This window comes from Pecten maximus, chromosome 14 (genome assembly GCF_902652985.1).
Source record: "Pecten maximus chromosome 14, xPecMax1.1, whole genome shotgun sequence".
NCBI classification, from domain to species: domain Eukaryota; kingdom Metazoa; phylum Mollusca; class Bivalvia; order Pectinida; family Pectinidae; genus Pecten; species Pecten maximus.
The window spans coordinates 11571107-11595948 of NC_047028.1; the positions used below are offsets into that span (position 1 = coordinate 11571107).

General features: G+C 37.0%; 1 protein-coding gene across 3 annotated transcripts in view; it reads left to right on the forward strand.

Annotated features, from left to right (window-relative positions):
* The window catches only part of LOC117341975 (cyclic AMP receptor-like protein A), a 41346-nt gene that overhangs the window by 918 nt on the left and 15586 nt on the right, over nucleotides 1-24842 (forward strand). For all 3 annotated transcript variants that reach the window (XR_004535725.1, XM_033903880.1, XM_033903881.1), the window contains exons 2-12: nucleotides 630-682; nucleotides 2092-2146; nucleotides 2418-2474; nucleotides 2946-3006; nucleotides 6395-6482; nucleotides 7807-7896; nucleotides 8503-8538; nucleotides 8766-8844; nucleotides 9203-9333; nucleotides 9678-9754; nucleotides 10216-10286. Coding sequence is in view for 2 of the 3 variants with exons in the window: in XM_033903880.1 (XP_033759771.1) it covers nucleotides 630-682; nucleotides 2092-2146; nucleotides 2418-2474; nucleotides 2946-3006; nucleotides 6395-6482; nucleotides 7807-7896; nucleotides 8503-8538; nucleotides 8766-8844; nucleotides 9203-9333; nucleotides 9678-9754; nucleotides 10216-10286 (798 nt within the window). In the remaining variant the exon portion in view is untranslated. The remainder of the gene's footprint in view (nucleotides 1-629; nucleotides 683-2091; nucleotides 2147-2417; nucleotides 2475-2945; nucleotides 3007-6394; nucleotides 6483-7806; nucleotides 7897-8502; nucleotides 8539-8765; nucleotides 8845-9202; nucleotides 9334-9677; nucleotides 9755-10215; nucleotides 10287-24842) is intronic.

Consider the following 24842-nt stretch of genomic DNA (forward strand, 5'->3'; position numbering starts at 1 on the left):
AAATCGGTTGTACTTCAATAATGTAATGAAATGAAAGTATTATTATTTTATACTTAGACGTAATCAATCAGTGTCACATGTGAAAAATGATAAAAAAAAAATAAACAAATTAAATGTGTCTAGACTATCAAAAATAAATATCTGAATTCAGGCATGGCATTCTAAATACTGAGATGTACATGTACAGTTGTACTGTACAAGCCTGAGTTTCGTCTGAGCCTGACAATATATATCCCTATGAAAGATGTCAGGGCCACAGGAAACGCAGGCTACAGTACTAGTTGTACCTGAGCCAAGGCAACATGGCTGAATATCAAAGTACCAATGTATCAGTCAATATTCTTATGAAGCACAGAGGTATCTTAGAACTATATAGCTACAACACAACTTTTTTTAATTTTTCAATTTTCTAGTGTGTGTTTTAATGATGGATATGCTATGTACTTGTAATTTTGTAGTTTTAGGAGGGCCCTGTTGAAGATTAGTAATGTACTTTTAAAACATATTACCCTTAATAGATAAAGATTTATTATCATTATATCAGGTAATACTAGCCAAAGTTTCCTCTGATCCCAATACCAGACAGTAGACATTTTGGTCAGATTTGTATGTTTTTATCATTATTTCAGGATGTTTTGATTGCGATAAGACAGACAACTGGTACTCTATCCTTGGTTGGATGGTGAGTAAATAAGACAGGCAACTGGTGCTCTATCCTTGGTTGGATGGTGAGTAAATAAGACAGACAACTGGTACTCTATCCTTGGTTGGATGGTGAGTAAAAGTCCTCTAAAGGACCGACAGTGTATTTGTTTATCCTGGCTATATAACTAGGTACACAAAACAACCCTTTTCATAATTAATTTTTATCCTTTTTTTTCCAAAAAAATATTTAAAGTTCCCAATTGTTTCTATAGATCAAAACTTTCGGGAAAACCACAGAATCAATTGTGTTTTCCCAAAATACCCAGAAAAACATTGATATATATATATATATCTTGATAAAGGGGCAGATTGCCTCGAAAATTCGACAATTTACTTGTCTGTACTGTCGTTATTACTACTTGACATATATATCTATATGTATATTGCATACTATAATTGCAGGGGAAATGTTATTGGAGAATTTCAAGGGTTTGGAGAAAGCAGATCATGATCAGATTCTCTTATACATTTGTATAAAATATATTCTGAAAATTTCAATGAGATTTTCATCAAAAACAGTAAATTCCTAAATCTTTTCCCAGATCGATCCCTAAATCTTTCTCACACATATGTTCCTATGATACACATATGCATATACAAAAGATGTTACTTTATTAACAATCAGACAGAGATGTAATGTTATATAGCCAGACTTGGTGATGCCCGTATTGGGTGACAGCTTCAGAACTACGTATTTGTAATTTGTGAGATATAATTAAAGTTTAGTGTTGAATTTCTACAACCCTGTCACATCTCAACACTATGACATTATCTGCAAGTGGATATTCCTGTCTCTAAGGAAATTCCAGTGTTTCATCAAAGAAATTGTTTTACTGACAGCCTCAAGTAAAAAATAAATAATTGACGAGCATTTGTCGCAGTTAGGGGTATTGTCCGTAGAGTGACAGAGTGATCATCGTTTACTGAGGCATGCATGCTACATGTGCATGAGAGTGTGAGTTTCCATTATTTATGTATGAACCGAATCAAGTCGTTAAGAAAATTACAGACTTGGCACTTGCTTCTACGCCAAAGTATTGATTATTTTCACTTGTGGAGTAAAGTCATGATTGGGGATATTAGCTTGCAGTAAATTGAAATCTGTGTCATCTAGAATGTAGTTGTACTTCTTACAACATGCGATGTTCATTGTATACAGTGCAGATTGTTAACTTGGTCATGCCCAGATGTGATTGAGGTTACAATTACAAACATTAAAAATCTCAACTCATAAACTTAATTGTTTATCCTGAACATGTAATTTGTCAGAGAATTTTCTTTTAGTTAAGAATTCAGAAAAATCAATGCAGAACAAAAATTTTATAATAATAGTAAAGATGTTACCAAGGGAGACCACTCCAATAATAAAAATACTGTTTTTTTCAGTACCTTCATGATAGCTGTGATCTGGCTCTTTAAAAAATATGCAGCTTTTTCTCAAGTAAGAATTTTATTTCAACATATATTTTTACCTTATGGAAATTTCTTTGGTGTTTTAATCTGATCTTTTCCCCTTCTGTTTATTGTTCAATTTAATTGAATTTAATTTGTTCTTGTTTTAATTATGTAATTATTATTGAATTAATGTTAAATAAACTATTTTATGGAAAGCAAACATCACAATAACTTTATTTCAGTCTCCAAAGATATTTCAAATTTGAAGAATGAAAACTATATTTGAAGTAGCAATATACTGTGTTTCTTGTTTTTAGCGACTAATCCTCTACCTGAGTATTGGTGCCCTGTTGAATTCTATCTCCTATCTCATGGTAATGTATAAATAGTTTATATAGTATCTAATGACTAATAAATAAAACATATTATTTAATTTAAAATCCACAGATATATATAAAGCCCCATAGTTAGTGGTATTAGCAATGATTTGCTTTGAAATCTAAATAAGATTTATAAATTTTCATCCCTGATGATGAACATTCATATATTCTTTTTAAAACCAGATATCAAAACATGAAGATCTTCATTCTTGTAGGGCATAATTCTATTTTTATAGATGCTTTATAAGAGGTAAAAACAAGAAAAATAAATATACATTGTATATATGACCGGGCCTCGAACTCACGATCTACGGCACATATATATATAGCAACACAAATGACGAAGGAAGACAACTTTTTGACTCGTGCCCTGACCAGGCCTCGAACTCATGATCTACGGCACATGACAGATCACACCAACCCTGCACTAATACTGTTAACAACAACTACTATCTACTGTTACAGGGAGGCCTGAGACCTGATGGACCGTTGTGTGACTTCCAAGCTTGGTGGATGACATTCTTTGGTAGGTATACATATTCGTAACTGTGTTTTTATGTCTGTAGTTTAAAACAAAAACATATCACAAGCCTCTCAACCATTTCAAATATTGATAATTATTTGTCGGGTGAATAACAAAACTGACATGATAGAAACTTATTTGTAGATTATAATTATTGTAGTGCTTAATAAAGTTTTTTGTGTAATTTCTGAAAGTTATCATTTTGAATCCAGTGATCCTTGACTAGGGTAGTTTTTACAGATATTTGTAACAATAGGATACCTGGATGAAATTTAAGAGAAGACAAACATATCAACTATGACTGATGAGAAATTCATTACTGTATATAATGGCTGATATAAACACCATCTCCATATGACAAAGGCTTATTTCTTCATAATTTAATTTACATTTAGCTGTTTCATGCCAATCAGGGTACTGTATGTGTAACTGTTGTTGTTTATGGCCCATATATAGATTCTTTAAAGCTAATATAGATCACATTAGGATTGTCAATGATTTACAAGTTTGGATAGAAATGGTATATGGATGACATTTTGGGACAAGTTAACAAAACAGCTTTACATGTACTGTATTGATAGAGTAGAATGAAACACAGATTTACATCTAAATATATACTGGCATATTCAGAGTGATTCCCGTTCCTTTTCCAGAACAAGGTCCCTTCCCCTCCCCCCAAAAAATATAATTGAAAAACCAGGGAAATAACTCTGAAGTTATGGCTGGAAATCTTATAATTGTGATATGTCACTGGTAAAATGAAATGTATAAGGTATATTTTGTGATATGTCACTGGTAAAATGAAATGTATAAGGTATATTTTGTGATATGTCACTGGTAAAATGAAATGTATAAGGTATATTTTGTGATATGTCACTGGTAAAATGAAATGTATAAGGTATATTTTGTGATATGTCACTGGTAAAATGAAATGTATAAGGTATATTTTGTGATATGTCACTGGTAAAATGAAATGTATAAGGTATATTTTGTGATATGTCACTGGTAAAATGAAATGTATAAGGTATATTTTGTGATATGTCACTGGTAAAATGTAATAAATAAGGTAAGGAAATAGTTATGCATCGCTAAAATCTCTACGGAGGCACGCCAGTATCAAACACGGACCTGTAAAAACGTGGTATAAATGCAAGTTATGCAAAAAATCATACGGCAGAATGGAAAGCTACACAAGGCATCAGAGACAACAACACCCAGGATACGGGATCGAGCCAGAGGTAACAAAGGACACCACTAAATTGGATGCGAAAATACCAGGGGACAAACGTCCATTTGAAGCATTATCAAAATCACAATTAGATCAGGTGAAATTTAGAGTAAGACCGGCCGACGGAAGAGGTACCGTGGGACCGGCTCACATGAAATGCAGACCTATTGTAGAGACTGTTATGGAAATGCTCAAAGCAGACCTTCAACTGTCGGATAGTGACACCTGCAGCACGGCTTCATCCCCTAACCAATCGGAGGGAGAATTTGTAGACTACAAAACTCTGAACTACAAATCTACATCAGACACCACGGTGTGCCTTGATGAAACAAACATTTGAACTATAGAACTTTTGATCTGTCATAATTTTATAATTCTATTTTCATTTTTAACTTTATTGTATTATTGTTACATGCTTTATATTTTGAATAATTTAAAAGTGGGCCCGAATTTGCATATATGTTTAGCAAATACTAAGCAGCGAAAGAACATTGATACTATCATTTGCATTGTGTACATAGTAACCTTCTAGACAACCGTTACCGGTCACATGATAACATTGTACATTACGTCACTATTGTATAGACGTCATCAATAATAGAACATGGGCCCACATTTTTAGTACTTTAGGGGTAAAAATCTTGTGAAAAAATTGTCCTGAAGAAGCCCTAGTTCAGGGCGAAACCGGTCGACCTTCCAAATAAACCCAAGAACCACCTATCCTATGGCTTGTTGCGATTGATTTCTTACGAGGTATATTTTGTGTTACAGACTGGACAGTGCTGTTGTGGGTTTGCTGTATAACCTTTTGGTATATTTTGTGTTGTAGACTGGACGGTGCTGTTGTGGGTTTGCTGTATAACCTTTTGGTATATTTTGTGTTACAGACTGGACAGTGCTGTTGTGGGTTTGCTGTATAACCTTTTGGTATATTTTGTGTTGTAGACTGGACGGTGCTGTTGTGGGTTTGCTGTATAACCTTTTGGTATATTTTGTGTTACAGACTGGACGGTGCTGTTGTGGGTTTGCTGTATAACCTTTTGGTATATTTTGTGTTACAGACTGGACGGTGCTGTTGTGGGTTTGCTGTATAACCTTTTGGTATATTTTGTGTTACAGACTGGACAGTGCTGTTGTGGGTTTGCTGTATAAACTTTTGGTATATTTTGTGTCACAGACTGGACAGTGCTGTTGTGGGTTTGCTGTATAACCTTTTGGTATATTTTGTGTTACAGACTGGACAGTGCTGTTGTGGGTTTGCTGTATAACCTTTTGGTATATTTTGTGTTACAGACTGGACGGTGCTGTTGTGGGTTTGCTGTATAACCTTTTGGTATATTTTGTGTTACAGACTGGACAGTGCTGTTGTGGGTTTGCTGTATAACCTTTTGGTATATTTTGTGTTACAGACTGGACAGTGCTGTTGTGGGTTTGCTGTATAACCTTTTGGTATATTTTGTGTTACAGACTGGACGGTGCTGTTGTGGGTTTGCTGTATAACCTTTTGGTATATTTTGTGTTACAGACTGGACGGTGCTGTTGTGGGTTTGCTGTATAACCTTTTGGTATATTTTGTGTTACAGACTGGACGGTGCTGTTGTGGGTTTGCTGTATAACCTTTTGGTATATTTTGTGTTACAGACTGGACGGTGCTGTTGTGGGTTTGCTGTATAACCTTTTGGTATATTTTGTGTTACAGACTGGACGGTGCTGTTGTGGGTTTGCTGTATAACCTTTTGGTATATTTTGTGTCACAGACTGGACAGTGCTGTTGTGGGTTTGCTGTATAACCTTTTGGTATATTTTGTGTCACAGACTGGACAGTGCTGTTGTGGGTTTGCTGTATAACCTTTTGGTATATTTTGTGTCACAGACTGGACAGTGCTGTTGTGGGTTTGCTGTATAACCTTTTGGTATATTTTGTGTTACAGACTGGACGGTGCTGTTGTGGGTTTGCTGTATAACCTTTTGGTATATTTTGTGTCACAGACTGGACAGTGCTGTTGTGGGTTTGCTGTATAACCTTTTGGTATATTTTGTGTTGTAGACTGGACAGTGCTGTTGTGGGTTTGCTGTATAACCTTTTGGTATATTTTGTGTTACAGACTGGACAGTGCTGTTGTGGGTTTGCTGTATAACCTTTTGGTATATTTTGTGTTACAGACTGGACAGTGCTGTTGTGGGTTTGCTGTATAACCTTTAACCTCTACCTCAATGTCATCAAGATGATCACAAAGGAGTCGTTCGAGTGGTGAGTGATGCTTTACATTATGATGTTTTAGATATATGAATATTGAAAAATGTGGAAATCAAAAATCTGTTAGTTTGTGATAAAATTAACAGTAATATTCAGCTACTGCTGCTCCAATGTACATAAGGTAGCTTTTCAAATGTGGACTATTTCATATGCTGTGTTGGGGCCTACATTGTAACTTATACTTAACACGGTTAGTCTTAATTTGTATTAGAGCTTAATTGTCTGTTGTGTTTAGGGTTCTGTAAATCACTTATATTTCGCTGGTACTTAATTTCGCGAACTCACCTAATTTGACTTATTCGCAAATACATAATTTCGCGAATTCTGATCTCAAAATGACTTTAAATTCGCGAATGACGTTAACAGGTCGGTGATATTTCCATGTTGGTAGCCATTTTGTTGATGAGAGTCATGTGACGGTACAAGAAAAGTCATGTGATTCAATCATGTGATATCGGTGTCTGGACATACTGAATTGTATTTACCTTACCTGTATAAATGCTAAATGGCTTACAGAGGCGGTGTCAGACATTGAACAAAACCCACGGCTCATTAAGAATGGCTGGAAGATGACGGGACTACAATAGGTTGTGAGTTAACGTACATTGTAATTAACGTACGTGTGTATACAGTGATACCGATGAACAGTTCTCGGGACAGTCTATTGTGAATAATTTATACTCCAGGCGATTATTTGCTCTGAATGCTTGAATTAAATAAATGATTTGTTTGATTTCAACTTTGTTATGGTAAATATCTTTTCGAGAATCAAGCGATGTGAAGTACGTGCTATATATACATGAAACCTTACATAACTTACAACAGCGTGGGTAAAAAAGTAGGACGTATTCCGGGTGACCATTCGGGATCCTCAGGACCGTACCTATTGTACTTTAATTAACTACATGTAAAACGTCGTCTAGAAGTTAATTAAGTCCGAGTTCAACCACCATATCAGTTTTCAGTGGCGGTTTTGTGTGTGAAATTTTGGTGTTTTGTGATATAAAAACACACTCTGATATAAGTATATAATATATATCTCTATCATTACTTTAACGGCGATGTTTGCTCACCAACTAAAGATTACGGTAGATTCAAAATGGACGCCACTTAGTACTTTTGTCATTCTTATACAAAAATTTGCGAGGGATTTGAATTCGCGTTTGACTCTCCTCGCGAATTAACGCGAAAATAAATCCCACTCGAAATATAAGTGATTTACAGTATATCATGTGCTGTGTTGGGGCCTAACTATCTTTTGTATTTACAGGGCATATCATGTGCTGTGTTGGGGCCTAACTATCTATTGTATTTACAGGGCATATCATGTGCTATGTTGGGGCCTTCCCCTACTCCTGTCTTGCCTGCCATTTATAGGGAATCACTACGGCCCTGCAGGAGCTTGGTGGTGAGTAAAACTAACCTCAACAATTCATATCTTTCTATATATATTAGAACAATACAAACTCTTCAGAAGGACCTGTTTTAAAGTTATTAAGGCATCATACTGGAATGTTTGTCTCTCCATAAACGATACATGATTGTATATCATTTATTTGCTAGCTTCTAAATTGACTTCAGTAAAGTATACACAGTTAACATACACCATTTTGTTTACTGTGAGTATATTAGTTGATTATTACTTCAGTTGGTTATAAAGCGATGTAACAGATTATTGATGCCATTATAACAGAGAGGCACTATAAATTTGTTCTGATGATAACATGCCTAAGTGTCGAAACTGGTCAACTATTTGATTAAAGCTGATCCACCCAGCACGACGTTGTTATGGTCATATTTATCCCTTGACTACTCAATTTTATGGCTGCACTCTTGTATTCCTTGTGGAATCCGTCGGCTGGGTAACACAGAACCATACCGAACTGTTTACACAGACGTTGGATCTCCCACCTCCTATATAGAGATACACAATGTATTAGTATTAATCATCTCTTAATGTTTGTTTTCATTTTGTGTCTAATGAACAATGATGACCATGTTTTATTTTCCGTAGCTGGATTGAGGACAATTGGCACTGGAGGGTAGGAATGTAAGTATGGCCTTATAGAATCTCGATCTGATACACGCATTTTGAATCTTTATTTTTATTCTGATTTACAAATCAAATTCATTTATAAAGTAAGCTACACAAATAAATTTCTGGAACAGGCATTGGAATACCAGGTAGAGTTCGCAAAATGTTTTACTAATTGATATTTCTATATCACAGAGTAATTTGTTTTAAAAATTACATACATTTAAATCATTTACTTGCAGATGGTATGGCCCACTTTTCCTGACGATATTTTGTCTGTTTGTTGTGTACATATACATCACCTATATACTCACCAGAAAGGTACGTAGATGGACCAGAACTCAAGTGTTTTAATTATCAGGATTTTTAAGCAGAGACTTACATATGTAAATACCCAATTTTTCGATTATTTAAAATGTGGTTGCTAAGATACCAGTTGTGTAATCAGAAAAGGATACTCAAGCAGTTGTTCATTTATATTGCACGATTGTTGGTGAATTATGTTATACCATGTGTTAATAACTGAAGTCAAACTGTTTTTAACTCAATGTTTTGTTGTTACTAACTTATACCGCATTAAATGTTTTGTCACTTTCAATCCCTGATATAGTATACAGTAAACAGAGCTGTGATTATTAGAGATCAATACATTTTATATATAATTATTTGTTTACCTCAGGCTTCGTCCTGGCAAGGGACGTATGATCCCGATACAGAACATCATAAGGAACTGATGAAAGAGGACATCAAACCACTACGTGCCTACCCTTGTATATATCTGGCTGTGTCCATATTCCCGCTAATTAACAGGTAACTACAGCCGATCCCCCAATCAAATTTTCACCTGCAGATGCTGTCTATTACATTTTAATGATAGCCAAGCACCAATGAGAACACAGAACTTAACACAAATAACTATAATATTGACCAATAAGAAAGCTTGATAAAAAAAGTACACAAACCATATCAATAATGTAAGAGGTTTTATTATTATCATTTCTGGACAAATGATATCTTTTGAAGGATTTGCAAGTAGACTTGATATCAAATATTAGATATATATGTACATAAATATAGTTTTCACATATTCCTAAATATAAAAAATTCTAACGTGTGGTATTGTTTCATTGTCAAATTTCTGTTTCATTTTCTAGAATACAGAATGCTGTATCACCAGAAAATCCTGTATTTCCACTGATGGTACTTTCTGCCCTGTCTTCCCCTTTACAAGGTAAATATAGAGTCTACATTCTGTCACACTATTGGACAGTTTTGAACCTTAATTGAGATATCCCTTAACGTACCTACAATTAGTGTAGAGTAAGTGTTTCCATGTACATCTACAACTATAAAGGTACAATTATTTAAGAATTATTTATATTTTGCTATTCTTTGCAGGACATATTAGATTTCTTGTTCACATTTTCATTTAATAAGTAATTAATATAAATTTGTATTGATAATTGAAACTAATTGATATCTTTTACAATGTATATCACAAAACATAGCTGAAACTGGTAGATTTACTTAAATACTTGCACTTTGTTTGATGGGTTGGAGAGATAACTAATATATTATGATATTTACAATATTTACTGTTAATATGTTGTGTAAAAATAACTACCGTTCTGGCTTTGTTTAGGAGATGACTTATATAGGCTTTGTCTGATGTTCCCTATACTGTGTTTGTAGGTGCTGTCAATGCTATAGTATTTGGACTGGACAGAGAAACATTCAGTCGCCTTACCCCATCTCAAATCAAAGTAAGTCTGACTAAGTCTGTACACTAATGGCATTGGTGCTAATGGTGATGGGTAGTAGTGGTATTTGTCTGTATGTTACAGAGTTATGGTGTGAAATGAGGTTTATGTACAAATATCTGTTGCCTGCTTGAATGACAATATGACTTGGTTAACAAATGCTAAAATCATTTTTTAACCAACACTTCATGGTTCCAATATACGTTTTGTTGGAGGGTTGGATGTTCATATTTCAGGAACTTCTTTTTTAAAGTGGATCTTGAGAAATATAAATATTACTATCCCATGTCCAGACCCAAAAATTTTAGTTTTGTCTCACAATTTTACAACAGAAGATTGTAAGATTAAAAGTCCTTCCAGAGATCTTCTGTTAGCATACCTGACCCTAAGAATGTCCTCTTCCAAAAAAAGATAGTTGATTTATTTACATTTTAATTGGATTGGAGATCAGGCCAAACCAATATCAATCCTTTCCAATATTAAATACAAACACGTACCCATACAACCAATATATATGCTGCAGGACTTATCATATAATACATTATTAGTCCCTCACTAGAACCAGACAGAGGACTAGTTTTCATTGTGCCTATCTATCTTTCCACTGTCCTTCCATCCTCATCCTTCCATCCTTCAGCACTTACTATTTTCCAGGCTCTGTCTCCTACACACTACTTAAGACTGGAAAATCTTACTTAGGGCATAGGTTCACCAAGGTGAGGCAGTGTGTCATATGCCATAAATAGGTCACTCTGACCTACGTTTTTACTTTCCATCTACATCATAGAACATTTAGACATTTGTCCTTCTTTGCATACAATTTATCATTTGTTGTATCATGCTGATAAACCTTTAAATGGTTTGGGTAAGGGGAGATAACTCCAATTATGTTACACCAAAGTTTCTATATGGTTTAGTCTATATTTATCCTGTAGGATGCTGGCTATATGTTCTCAGATCTCACTGTCATCAGTCCTCTAGACTTGAATGACATTTCAATGATCAATGCTTATTACATGACGATATAAGAAATCAAATATTTGATTTGACTTAGAATTCCAAAACTAATCCTAAGCTACCTATGTTGACGTCAATACTAACATTGACTGAGATTGTCAAGTTTATTTGTTGTAATACAAACCCTTAGCATTGCTGCTATACATTGAAATGTCATCACCCTATATCTGTTTGTTATTCCGTGGTGGTTATACTTATAGAACTTCTGTGACTAAAATCTAACTAAAAATAATGCTTACATTTTTGTATTCATTTTCTCTGTATCCTAATAGTGCTGATGTATTGTATATAATTACTGTTATCTATAAATATCTGTGGAGGCTACTGAAATGTATCAACCTGAGCCAATTATCTAACCTCTCTTGATAGGATTTTCTCTTACTCAGGACAGAGATACCCACAATTTTACTGGTGTGAGATTTTCTTATCTCACCCTAGGTTGAGACAGGCTACATGTACTTTGCACATTCTGAACAATTCCATTTCGTCTTATCAACAATACCATGACATCACCGTGACAATACAATGACGTCACATTGACACTTCATTCACGTCACATCAACATTTCCTTGCATCAATGTAATGTACATATTAGATGTATAAGAGGGTAAACAGGGTAAGAGAAAAATAATCATTCACCACCATGGAAGTGAGACAGGGGAATCCGAACCCTCAGGGTAAGATAATTAAGTTGCCAAACACGAGGCTTGCCCAGTGTTTGGCAGCTTAATTATCTTCCCCCTTGGGTTGAGAATTAACAGTCTCCCGCTCAAGAGGGTAAACGATTCTATTAATGATCAATATCCATTGATTTCCTCCAAATTTTCCATCAGGGTCCTCGTCAGTGTTTCAGTACATGTCATTGTTTCATTATAACAATGAATAACTGACGTCTTGTTCTTACTGTTATTTGCCCAACTATGGAATGATTGTTAAACTGACTAAGGGTATATGTACATCCCCCTTTAGGGTAAGTTGTTTGTCGAGGTAGACCAAATATAAATAATGGTGGACAATTTGTCTGGACCAGACAGTATTCAAATACTGTACATGTTCCTCTTTTTGTTACATATGTAATCAAACTTAATCAGGGTGATATTAAGGTTAAGTGGTCATGAAAAGTCCTGTCTGTGGCCTTAAAGAAGTCTTGGATCCTGGTCAAGGTTCTTTGATTCCGGTCTGTGGCCATGAAAGTCCATGAATCCTCCTCTGTGACCTTGAAAGTCCATGAATCCTCCTCTGTGACCTTGAAAAGTCTTGAATCCTCCTCTGTGACCTTGAAAGTCCATGAATCCTCCTCTGTGACCTTGAAAAGTCTTGAATCCTCCTCTGTGACCTTGAAAGTCCATGAATCCTCCTCTGTGACCTTGAAAAGTCTTGAATCCTCCTCTGTGGCCTTAAAGAAGTCTTGGATCCTGGTCTGTGACCTTGAAAGTCCATGAATCCTCCTCTGTGACCTTGAAAGTCCATGAATCCTCCTCTGTGACCTTGAAAGTCCTTGAATCCTGGTCTGTGGCCCTGAAAAGTCCATGAATCCTGGTCTGCGGGCTTGAAAGTCTCTAAAAATGACATTATTCCAAATATGTTAGCTAAAAATTGACAATTCAATGGCATTATTTAGGTAACTGTAGATCTCCAGAAAATTGATAAATTGATGCTGATATTACATACAAAGTGTGTCAAGCATCAAATTAAAACATTTCAAAAATTATTCATGAAGATGTCTTATTCACTGATTTTATACTCAGATCTGTGATGGGACAAATTATCTATTGATTTGTTCTTCTCTGAATTCAGGGCAACGATCCTTTATATTCAGTGAACGTATTTTACCTGTCTGTCCCGGAGGCAGAATGTCTTGAAAGGTCTTGTAATAATTATATACAGTGAGTCTAAATGCATATAATGTGGCATCTGATTGTCATATATTTCTCCACCCTTGTGATATTCCTGTCCCCAATATGTTCATGTATAAGAGCAGACATGTCATTCAAAAAATCATATTTCTGTCTTAACATTGTCACTTAGACATAAATGGCAGGTGTATGCAGATGTTGAATATTCACGAGTATTCCTTTTGTTTATTGCATGTAACTGAACTCAGTTCAAATAGACACTTTGTAATTTTCATAAGGAAGTGTGTCAGATATTTGTTATAGTCTTGAATGTCTGGTATTGCAGATTTTTCAAGAGATTTATAGGTTTTAATATGTTCTATTTGACAGCCATTCACTATGCATATTTTCATCTAGAACTCTTTAATATTACATATCTGTCAAAGGGTTAAAACAGAACAAAATCTGAAGATCTCCATTTTGGAAAGCCTTTCAAAATTAAAGCCATTTCGGTTGTTATTTTTTTATTTTGCAACCACCTGCATTAATTACAATAGACTGAGCTTTAAGGACAAAACACACCTGAAAATAATCTTATTAAAAATCTCCCCTTCACATCAGTTTGTCTTGAGATTACTGAGACCTGTCAGGTAGGTATTGGTCCAGCTCCAGTCACCTGTCAGGTAGGTATTGGTCCAGCTCCAGTCACCTGTCAGGTAGGTACTGGTCCAGCTCCAGTCACCTGTCTGGTAGGTATTGGTCCAGCATCAGTCACCTGTCAGGTAGGTATTGGTCTAGCTCCAGTCACCTGTCAGGTAGGTATTGGTCCAGCTCCAGTCACCTGTCAGGTAGGTATTGGTCCAGCTCCAGTCACCTGTCTGGTAGGTATTGGTCCAGCTCCAGTCACCTGTCAGGTAGGTATTGGTCCAGCTCCAGTCACCTGTCAGGTAGGTACTGGTCCAGCTCCAGTCACCTGTCAGGTAGGTATTGCTCCAGCATCAGTCACCTGTCAGGTAGGTATTGGTCCAGCATCAGTCACCTGTCAGGTAGGTATTGGTCCAGCATCAGTCACCTGTCAGGTAGGTATTGGTCCAGCTCCAGTCACCTGTCAGGTAGGTACTGGTCCAGCTCCAGTCACCTGTCAGGTAGGTATTGGTCCAGCTCCAGTCACCTGTCAGGTATGAATTGGTCCAGCTCCAGTCACCTGTCAGGTAGGTATTGGTCCAGCTCCAGTCACCTGTCAGGTACGTATTGGTCCAGCTCCAGTCACCTGTCAGGTAGGTATTGGTCCAGCTCCAGTCACCTGTCAGGTAGGTATTGGTCCAGCTCCAGTCACCTGTCAGGTACGTATTGGTCCAGCTCCAGTCACCTGTCAGGTATGAATTGGTCCAGCTCCAGTCACCTGTCAGGTAGGTACTGGTCCAGCTCCAGTCACCTGTCAGGTAGGTATTGGTCCAGCTCCAGTCACCTGTCAGGTATGAATTGGTCCAGCATCAGTCACCTGTCAGGTAGGTATTGGTCCAGCTCCAGTCACCTGTCAGGTAGGTATTGGTCCAGCTCCAGTCACCTGTCAGGTAGGTATTGGTCTAGCTCCAGTCACCTGTCAGATCAAAAGGTCATGTGGACACATCCATGGATGACTAAATCCCAACAAAGATGACATCCAAATAGAATGAATGTGACAATATCTTCACTGTTTGGGTCTATATATATATATATATATACAATATATATTCGTTGTCACTGACCAAATAAGTAAAATGATAATCTTCCTAAAAACTGTTTGTCATCAACACAAACTTAATTGGTTTCAATAAAGGTATTTTTAAAGGGATGAAGAGAGATTGGGTACCATCTAGTACCAAATCAAGTTCCCAATACTTCTGTATACAGAGAGTTATCATGACACCTATAATAACTGTGACATCAGCTAAAACATGTCAGGTTCTGTGGTTTAGAGTTAGTACCCATCTGTGGCTATGCATCAGCAGCATTGAGTTAACATGTTCTAAAATACGTGTTCGTATATCACAACCATTATAGTTATTTTTGTTCTTGAAATGTCTTTTCACATACATCCTTACCAACCTGAAAAAGTCTGCATGTTGTTGTACAGATATCGAGATATGTTTGACTGTGATGATCAAGGCTGTTTTATTTAAAGGCTACAAATATAAAGCATATTGACCTTAGGTGTAAATCAAAGTTAAAATCATCTCTGTACAGGTGATAACTTTACTAAAATGTTAACTAACAGAATTTAACATGATTAAAGTTGTACCCTTGACAGGAATATCTCAACCCTTGTGTAAGAGTTTGGCTGGCCAGCACTTGGCTGTGACAGGCCCAATGTTTGCTTATTTTTCTCCAATTTTTCAACAACTAACAAATTGTAAGGATGTTGTGAAACCTTTTCGCCATCATCAATGTTCTTCCCATAAAATTTGATGTGACGTTATTGTGAGTAGTGTCATAGCGTGTGATCGATTGATTCCATCTCAATCAACCACGGAATCACCCTGTGAAGTTTGTGAAAAAACTGCTTTGAACTTCTGACGGACATATAGCCTGAGGTATTATCGTTATTATCAGAAACATAGTTCTGTGACACTTGAAATCTAATTGATATTAATGTCATGTGTATACTGGTGATTGACATGTGTTACGCTTGTTAGGGCGCGGGATGGATACAACAATTGTATTGTAACTTATGTTAGAGGCTGGAAACAATGAATGTCTGAATTGTAATTAACTGCAGACAATTTTAACACATACAGTATTCTTACTGGATATAAAGGGGACTGCTTACTTTATAATATTACAGAAAACAATATAGAACACAAAGAAATGAAGATATTTTGACCACACACAGTATTTATGTATAAATCAGTATAAATCAGTCAAATAGGCACTTCATTGTTTCATATATGTAAAGGTGACATGATACTGTTAAACTAGGAGAGTAGACATGATACTGTTAAACCAGGACAGTAGACATGATACTGTTAAACCAGGACAGTAGACATGATACTGTTAAACCAGGACAGTAGACATGATACTGTTAAACTAGGACAGTAGACATGATACTGTTAAACCAGGGGAGTAGACATTATACTGTTAAACCAGGACAGTAGACATGATACTGTTAAACCAGGACAGTAGACATGATACTGTTAAACCAGGAGAGTAGATATGATACTGTTAAACCAGGACAGTAGACATGATACTGTTAAACCAGGAGGGTAGACATGATACTGTTAAACTAGGAGAGTAGATATGATACTGTTAAACCAGGACAGTAGACACGATACTGTTAAACCAGGACAGTAGACATGATACTGTTAAACCAGGAGGGTAGACATGATACTGTTAAACCAGGAGGGTAGACATGATACTGTTAAACCAGGAGAGTAGACACGATACTGTTAAACTAGGACAGTAGACATCATACTGTTAAACCAGGACAGTAGACATGATACTGTTAAACTAGGACAGTAGACATGATACTGTTAAACCAGGACAGTAGACAGGATACTGTTAAACTAGGACAGTAGACACGATACTGTTAAACCAGGACAGTAGACATGATACTGTTAAACCAGGAGGGTAGACATGATACTGTTAAACTAGGAGAGTAGATATGATACTGTTAAACCAGGACAGTAGACACGATACTGTTAAACCAGGACAGTAGACATGATACTGTTAAACCAGGAGGGTAGACATGATACTGTTAAACCAGGAGGGTAGACATGATACTGTTAAACCAGGAGAGTAGACACGATACTGTTAAACTAGGACAGTAGACATCATACTGTTAAACCAGGACAGTAGACATGATACTGTTAAACTAGGACAGTAGACATGATACTGTTAAACCAGGACAGTAGACAGGATACTGTTAAACTAGGACAGTAGACACGATACTGTTAAACCAGGACAGTAGACATGATACTGTTAAACCAGGACAGTAGACATGATACTGTTAAACCAGGACAGTAGACATGATACTGTTAAACTAGGACAGTAGACACGATACTGTTAAACTAGGACAGTAGACACGATACTGTTAAACCAGGACAGTAGACATGATACTGTTAAACTAGGACAGTAGACACGGTACTGTTAAACTAGGACAGTAGACACGATACTGTTAAACTAGGACAGTTGACACGATACTGTTAAACTAGGACAGTAGACATGATACTGTTAAACCAGGACAGTAGACACGATACTGTTAAACTAGGACAGTAGACACGATACTGTTAAACCAGGACAGTAGACATGATACTGTTAAACCAAGAGAGTAGACATTATACTGTTAAACCAGGAGAGTAGACATGATACTGTTAAACCAGGACAGTAGACATGATACTGTTAAACAAGGAGAGTAGACATGATACTGTTAAACCAGGAGAGTAGACATCATACTGTTAAACCAGGACAGTAGACACGATACTGTTAAACCAGGAGGGTAGACATGATACTGTTAAACCAAGACAGTAGACATGATACTGTTAAACCAGGACAGTAGACACGATACTGTTAAACCAGGACAGTAGACATGATACTGTTAAACTAGGACAGTAGACATGATACTGTTAAACCAGGACAGTAGATATGATACTGTTAAACCAGGACAGTAGATATGCTACTGTTAAACCAGGACAGTAGACATGATACTGTTAAACAAGGAGAGTAGACATTATACTGTTAAACCAGGAGGGTAGACATGATACTGTTAAACAAGGACAGTAGATATGATACTGTTAAACCAGGACAGTAGACATTATACTGTTAAACCAGGAGAGTAGACATTATACTGTTAAACCAGGACAGTAGACATGATACTGTTAAACTAGGACAGTAGACATGATACTGTTAAACTAGGACAGTAGACATCATACTGTTAAACCAGGACAGTAGACATGATACTGTTAAACCAGGACAGTAGACATGATACTGTTAAACCAGGAGGGTAGACATGATACTGTTAAACCAGGAGGGTAGACATGATACTGTTAAACAAGGACAGTAGACATGATACTGTTAAACTAGGACAGTAGACATGATACTGTTAAACCAGGAGGGTAGACATGATACTGTTAAACTAGGAGAGTAGATATGATACTGTTAAACTAGGACAGTAGACATGATACTGTTAAACTAGGACAGTAGACATGATACTGTTAAACCAGGAGGGTAGACATGATACTGTTAAACCAGGAGAGTAGACACGATACTGTTAAACCAGGACAGTAGACACGATACTGTTAAACCAGGACAGTAGACATGATACTGTTAAACAAGGACAGTAGACATGATACTGTTAAACTAGGACAGTAGACATGATACTGTTAAACCAGGAGGGTAGACATGATACTGTTAAACCAGGACAGTAGACACGATACTGTTAAACTAGGACAGTAGACATGATACTGTTAAACAAGGACAGTAGACATGATACTGTTAAACTAGGACAGTAGACATGATACTGTTAAACCAGGAGGGTAGACATGATACTGTTAAACCAGGAGAGTAGACACGATACTGTTAAACCAGGACAGTAGACACGATACTGTTAAACCAGGACAGTAGACATGATACTGTTAAACAAGGACAGTAGACATGATACTGTTAAACTAGGACAGTAGACATGATACTGTTAAACCAGGAGGGTAGACATGATACTGTTAAACCAGGACAGTAGACACGATACTGTTAAACTAGGACAGTAGACACGATACTGTTAAACCAGGACAGTAGACATGATACTGTTAAACCAAGAGAGTAGACATTATACTGTTAAAACAGGACAGTAGACATGATACTGTTAAACCAGGACAGTAGATATGGTACTGTTAAACCAGGACAGTAGACATGATACTGTTAAACAAGGAGAGTAGACATTATACTGTTAAACCAGGAGGGTAGACATGATACTGTTAAACCAAGACAGTAGACATGATACTGTTAAACCAGGACAGTAGACATTATACTGTTAAAACAGGACAGTAGACATGATACTGTTAAACCAGGACAGTAGATATGCTACTGTTAAACCAGGACAGTAGACATGATACTGTTAAAACAGGACAGTAGACATGATACTGTTAAACCAGGACAGTAGACATGATACTGTTAAACCAGGACAGTAGACATGATACTGTTAAACCAGGATAGTCGACATGATACTGTTAAACCAGGACAGTAGACATGATACTGTTAAACCAGGACAGTAGACATGATACTGTTAAACCAGGACAGTAGACATGATACTGTTAAACCAGGACAGTAGATATGATACTGTTAAACCAGGACAGTAGATATGCTACTGTTAAACCAGGACAGTAGACATGATACTGTTAAACAAGGAGAGTAGACATTATACTGTTAAACCAGGAGGGTAGACATGATACTGTTAAACCAGGACAGTAGACATGATACTGATAAACCAGGAGAGTAGACATTATACTGTTAAACCAGGAGAGTAGACACGATACTGTTAAACCAGGACAGTAGACATGATACTGTTAAACCAGGACAGTAGACACGATACTGTTAAACCAGGACAGTAGACATGATACTGTTAAACCAGGAGAGTAGACATTATACTGTTAAACCAGGACAGTAGACATGATACTGTTAAACCAGGACAGTAGACATGATACTGTTAAACCAGGAGAGTAGACATGATACTGTTAAACCAGGACAGTAGACATGATACTGTTAAACCAAGACAGTAGACATTATACTGTTAAACCAGGAGAGTAGACATGATACTGTTAAACCAAGACAGTAGACATGATACTGTTAAACCAGGACAGTAGACATTATACTGTTAAACCAGGAGAGTAGACATGATACTGTTAAACCAAGACAGTGCACATGATACTGTTAAACCAGGACAGTAGACACGATACTGTTAAACCAGGAGAGTAGACATGATACTGTTAAACCAAGACAGTAGACATGATACTGTTAAACCAGGACAGTAGACATTATACTGTTAAACCAGGACAGTAGACATGATACTGTTAAACCAGGACAGTAGACATTAAACTGTTAAACCAGGACAGTAGACATGATACTGTTAAACCAGGACAGTAGACATCATACTGTTAAACCAGGACAGTAGACATTATACTGTTAAACCAGGAGAGTAGACATGATACTGTTAAACCAAGACAGTGCACATGATACTGTTAAACCAGGAGAGTAGACATGATACTGTTAAACCAGGAGAGTAGACATGATACTGTTAAACCAGGAGAGTAGACATGATACTGTTAAACCAGGACAGTAGACACGATACTGTTAAACCAGGACAGTAGACACTATACTGTTAAACCAGGACAGTAGACATGATACTGTTAAACCAGGACAGTAGACATGATACTGTTAAACCAGAAAAGTAGACATGTTACTGTTAAACCAGGACAGTAGACATTATACTGTTAAACCAGGACAGTAGACATGATACTGTTAAACCAGGACAGTAGACATGATACTGTTAAACCAGGAGAGTAGACATGATACTGTTAAACCAGAAAAGTAGACATGTTACTGTTAAACCAGGACAGTAGACATGATACTGTTAAACCAGGAGGGTAGGCATGATACTGTTAAACCAGGACAGTAGACATGATACTGTTAAACCAGGACAGTAGACATGATACTGTTAAACCAGGACAGTAGACACGATACTGTTAAACCAGGAGAGTAGACATTATACTGTTAAACCAGGACAGTAGACACGATACTGTTAAACCAGGACAGTAGACATGATACTGTTAAACCAGGAGGGTAGACATGATACTGTTAAACCAGGACCGTAGACATGATACTGTTAAACCAGGACAGTAGACACGAAACTGTTAAATCAGGAGAGTAGACATGATACTGATAAACCAGGAGAGTAGCCACGATACTGTTAAACCAGGACAGTAGACATGATACTGTTAAACCAGGAGAGTAGACATGATACTGTTAAACCAGGAGGGTAGGCATGATACTGTTAAACCAGGACAGTAGACATGATACTGTTAAACCAGGAGAGTAGACATGATACTGTTAAACCAGGACAGTAGACATGATACTGTTAAACCAGGACAGTAGACACGATACTGTTAAACCAGGACAGTAGACACGATACTGTTAAACCAGGACAGTAGATATGATACTGTTAAACCAGGAGAGTAGACATTATACTGTTAAACCAGGACAGTAGACATGATACTGTTAAACCAGGACAGTAGACATGATACTGTTAAACCAGGACAGTAGACACGATACTGTTAAACCAGGACAGTAGACACGATACTGTTAAACCAGGACAGTAGACATGATACTGTTAAACCAGGAGAGTAGACATTATACTGTTAAACCAGGACAGTAGACATGATACTGTTAAACCAGGACAGTAGACATGATACTGTTAAAACAGGACAGTAGACACGATACTGTTAAACCAGGAGGGTAGACATGATACTGTTAACCCAGGAGAGTAGACATGATACTGTTAAACCAGGACAGTAGACATGATACTGTTAAACTAGGACAGTAGACACGATACTGTTAAACCAGGACAGTAGACATGATACTGTTAAACCAGGACAGTAGACATGATACTGTTAAACTAGGACAGTAGACACGATACTGTTAAACTAGGACAGTAGACACGATACTGTTAAACCAGGACAGTAGACATGATACTGTTAAACCAAGAGAGTAGACATTATACTGTTAAAACAGGACAGTAGACATGATACTGTTAAACCAGGACAGTAGATATGGTACTGTTAAACCAGGACAGTAGACATGATACTGTTAAACCAGGAGAGTAGACATTATACTGTTAAACCAGGATAGTAGACATGATACTGTTAAACCAAGACAGTAGACATGATACTGTTAAACCAGGACAGTAGACATTATACTGTTAAACCAGGAGAGTAGACATGATACTGTTAAACCAAGACAGTGCACATGATACTGTTAAACCAGGAGAGTAGACATGATACTGTTAAACCAGGAGAGTAGACATTATACTGTTAAACCAGGAGAGTAGACATGATACTGTTAAACCAGGAGGGTAGACATGATACTGTTAAACCAGGACAGTAGACATGATACTGTTAAACCAGGAGAGTCGACATGATACTGTTAAACCAGGAGGGTAGACATTATACTGTTAAACCAGGACAGTAGACATGATACTGTTAAACCAGGAGGGTAGACATGATACTGTTAAACCAGGAGGGTAGACATGATACTGTTAAACCAGGAGGGTAGACATGATACTGTTAAACCAGGACAGTAGACATTATACTGTTAAACCAGGACAGTAGACATGATACTGTTAAACCAGGAGGGTAGACATGATACTGTTAAACCAGGAGGGTAGACATGATACTGTTAAACCAGGAGGGTAGACATGATACTGTTAAACCAGGACAGTAGACATTATACTGTTAAACCAGGACAGTAGACATGATACTGTTAAACCAGGACAGTAGACATGATACTGTTAAACCAGGACAGTAGACATGATACTGTTAAACCTGGACAGTAGACATGATACTGTTAAACCAGGACAGTAGACATGATACTGTTAAACCAGGACAGTAGACATGATACTGTTAAACCAGGAGGGTAGACATGATACTGTTAAACCAGGAGAGTAGACACGATACTGTTAAACCAGGACAGTAGACATGATACTGTTAAACCAGGAGGGTAGACATGATACTGTTAAACCAGGAGGGTAGACATGATACTGTTAAACCAGTAGAGTAGACATGATACTGTTAAACCAGGACAGTAGACATGATACTGTTAAACCAGGACAGTAGACATGATACTGTTAAACCAGGACAGTAGACATTATACTGTTAAACCAGGAGAGTAGACATGATACTGTTAAACAAGGACAGTAGACATGATACTGTTAAACCTGGACAGTAGACATGATACTGTTAAACCAGGACAGTAGACATGATACTGTTAAACCAGGACAGTAGACATGATACTGTTAAACCAGTAGAGTAGACATGATATTGTTAAACCAGGACAGTACACACGATACTGTTAAACTAGGACAGTAGACATGATACTGTTAAACCAGGACAGTAGACACGATACTGTTAAACCAGGAGAGTAGACACGATACTGTTAAACCAGGACAGTAGATATGATACTGTTAAACCAGGACAGTAGACACGATACTGTTAAACCAGGAGAGTAGACACGATACTGTTAAACCAGGACAGTAGATATGATACTGTTAAACCAGGACAGTAGACATGATACTGTTAAACCAGGAGGGTAGACATGATACTGTTAAACCAGGAGAGTAGACATGATACTGTTAAACCAGGAGAGTAGACATGATACTGTTAAACCAGGACAGTAGACATTATACTGTTAAACCAGGAGAGTAGACATGATACTGTTAAACAAGGACAGTAGACATGATACTGTTAAACCAGGACAGTAGACATGATACTGTTAAACCAGGACAGTAGACATGATACTGTTAAACCAGGAGAGTAGACATGATACTGTTAAACCAGGACAGTAGACATGATACTGTTAAACCAGGATAGTCGACATGATACTGATAAACCAGGACAGTAGACATGATACTGTTAAACCAGTAGAGTAGACATGATACTGTTAAACCAGGACAGTACACACGATACTGTTAAACTAGGACAGTAGACATGATACTGTTAAACTAGGACAGTAGACACGATACTGTTAAACTAGGATAGTAGACACGATACTGTTAAACTAGGAGAGTAGACATGATACTGTTAAACCAGGACAGTAGACATGATACTGTTAAACCAGGACAGTAGACATTATACTGTTAAACCAGGACAGTAGACATGATACTGTTAAACCAGGACAGTAGACATGATACTGTTAAACCAGGACAGTAGACATGATACTGTTAAACCAGGACAGTAGACATGATACTGTTAAACCAGGACAGTAGACATGATACTGTTAAAACAGGACAGTAGACATGATACTGTTAAACCAGGACAGTAGACATGATACTGTTAAACCAGGAGAGTAGACATGATACTGTTAAACCAGGAGAGTAGACATGATACTGTTAAACTAGGAGAGTAGACATGATACTGTTAAACTAGGACAGTAGACATGATACTGTTAAACCAGGACAGTAGACACGATACTGTTAAACCAGGACAGTAGACATGATACTGTTAAACCAGGACAGTAGACATGATACTGTTAAACCAGGACAGTAGATATGGTACTGTTAAACCAGGACAGTAGACATGATACTGATAAACCAGGACAGTAGACATGATACTGTTAAACTAGGACAGTAGACATGATACTGTTAAACCAGGAGAGTAGACATGATACTGTTAAACCAGGACAGTAGACATTATACTGTTAAACTAGGACAGTAGACATGATACTGTTAAACCAGGAGAGTAGACATGATACTGTTAAACCAGGACAGTAGACATTATACTGTTAAACCAGGAGAGTAGACATGATACTGTTAAACAAGGACAGTAGACATGATACTGTTAAACCAGGACAGTAGACATGATACTGTTAAACCAGGACAGTAGACATGATACTGTTAAACCAGGAGAGTAGACATGATACTGTTAAACCAGGACAGTAGACATGATACTGTTAAACCAGGACAGTAGACACG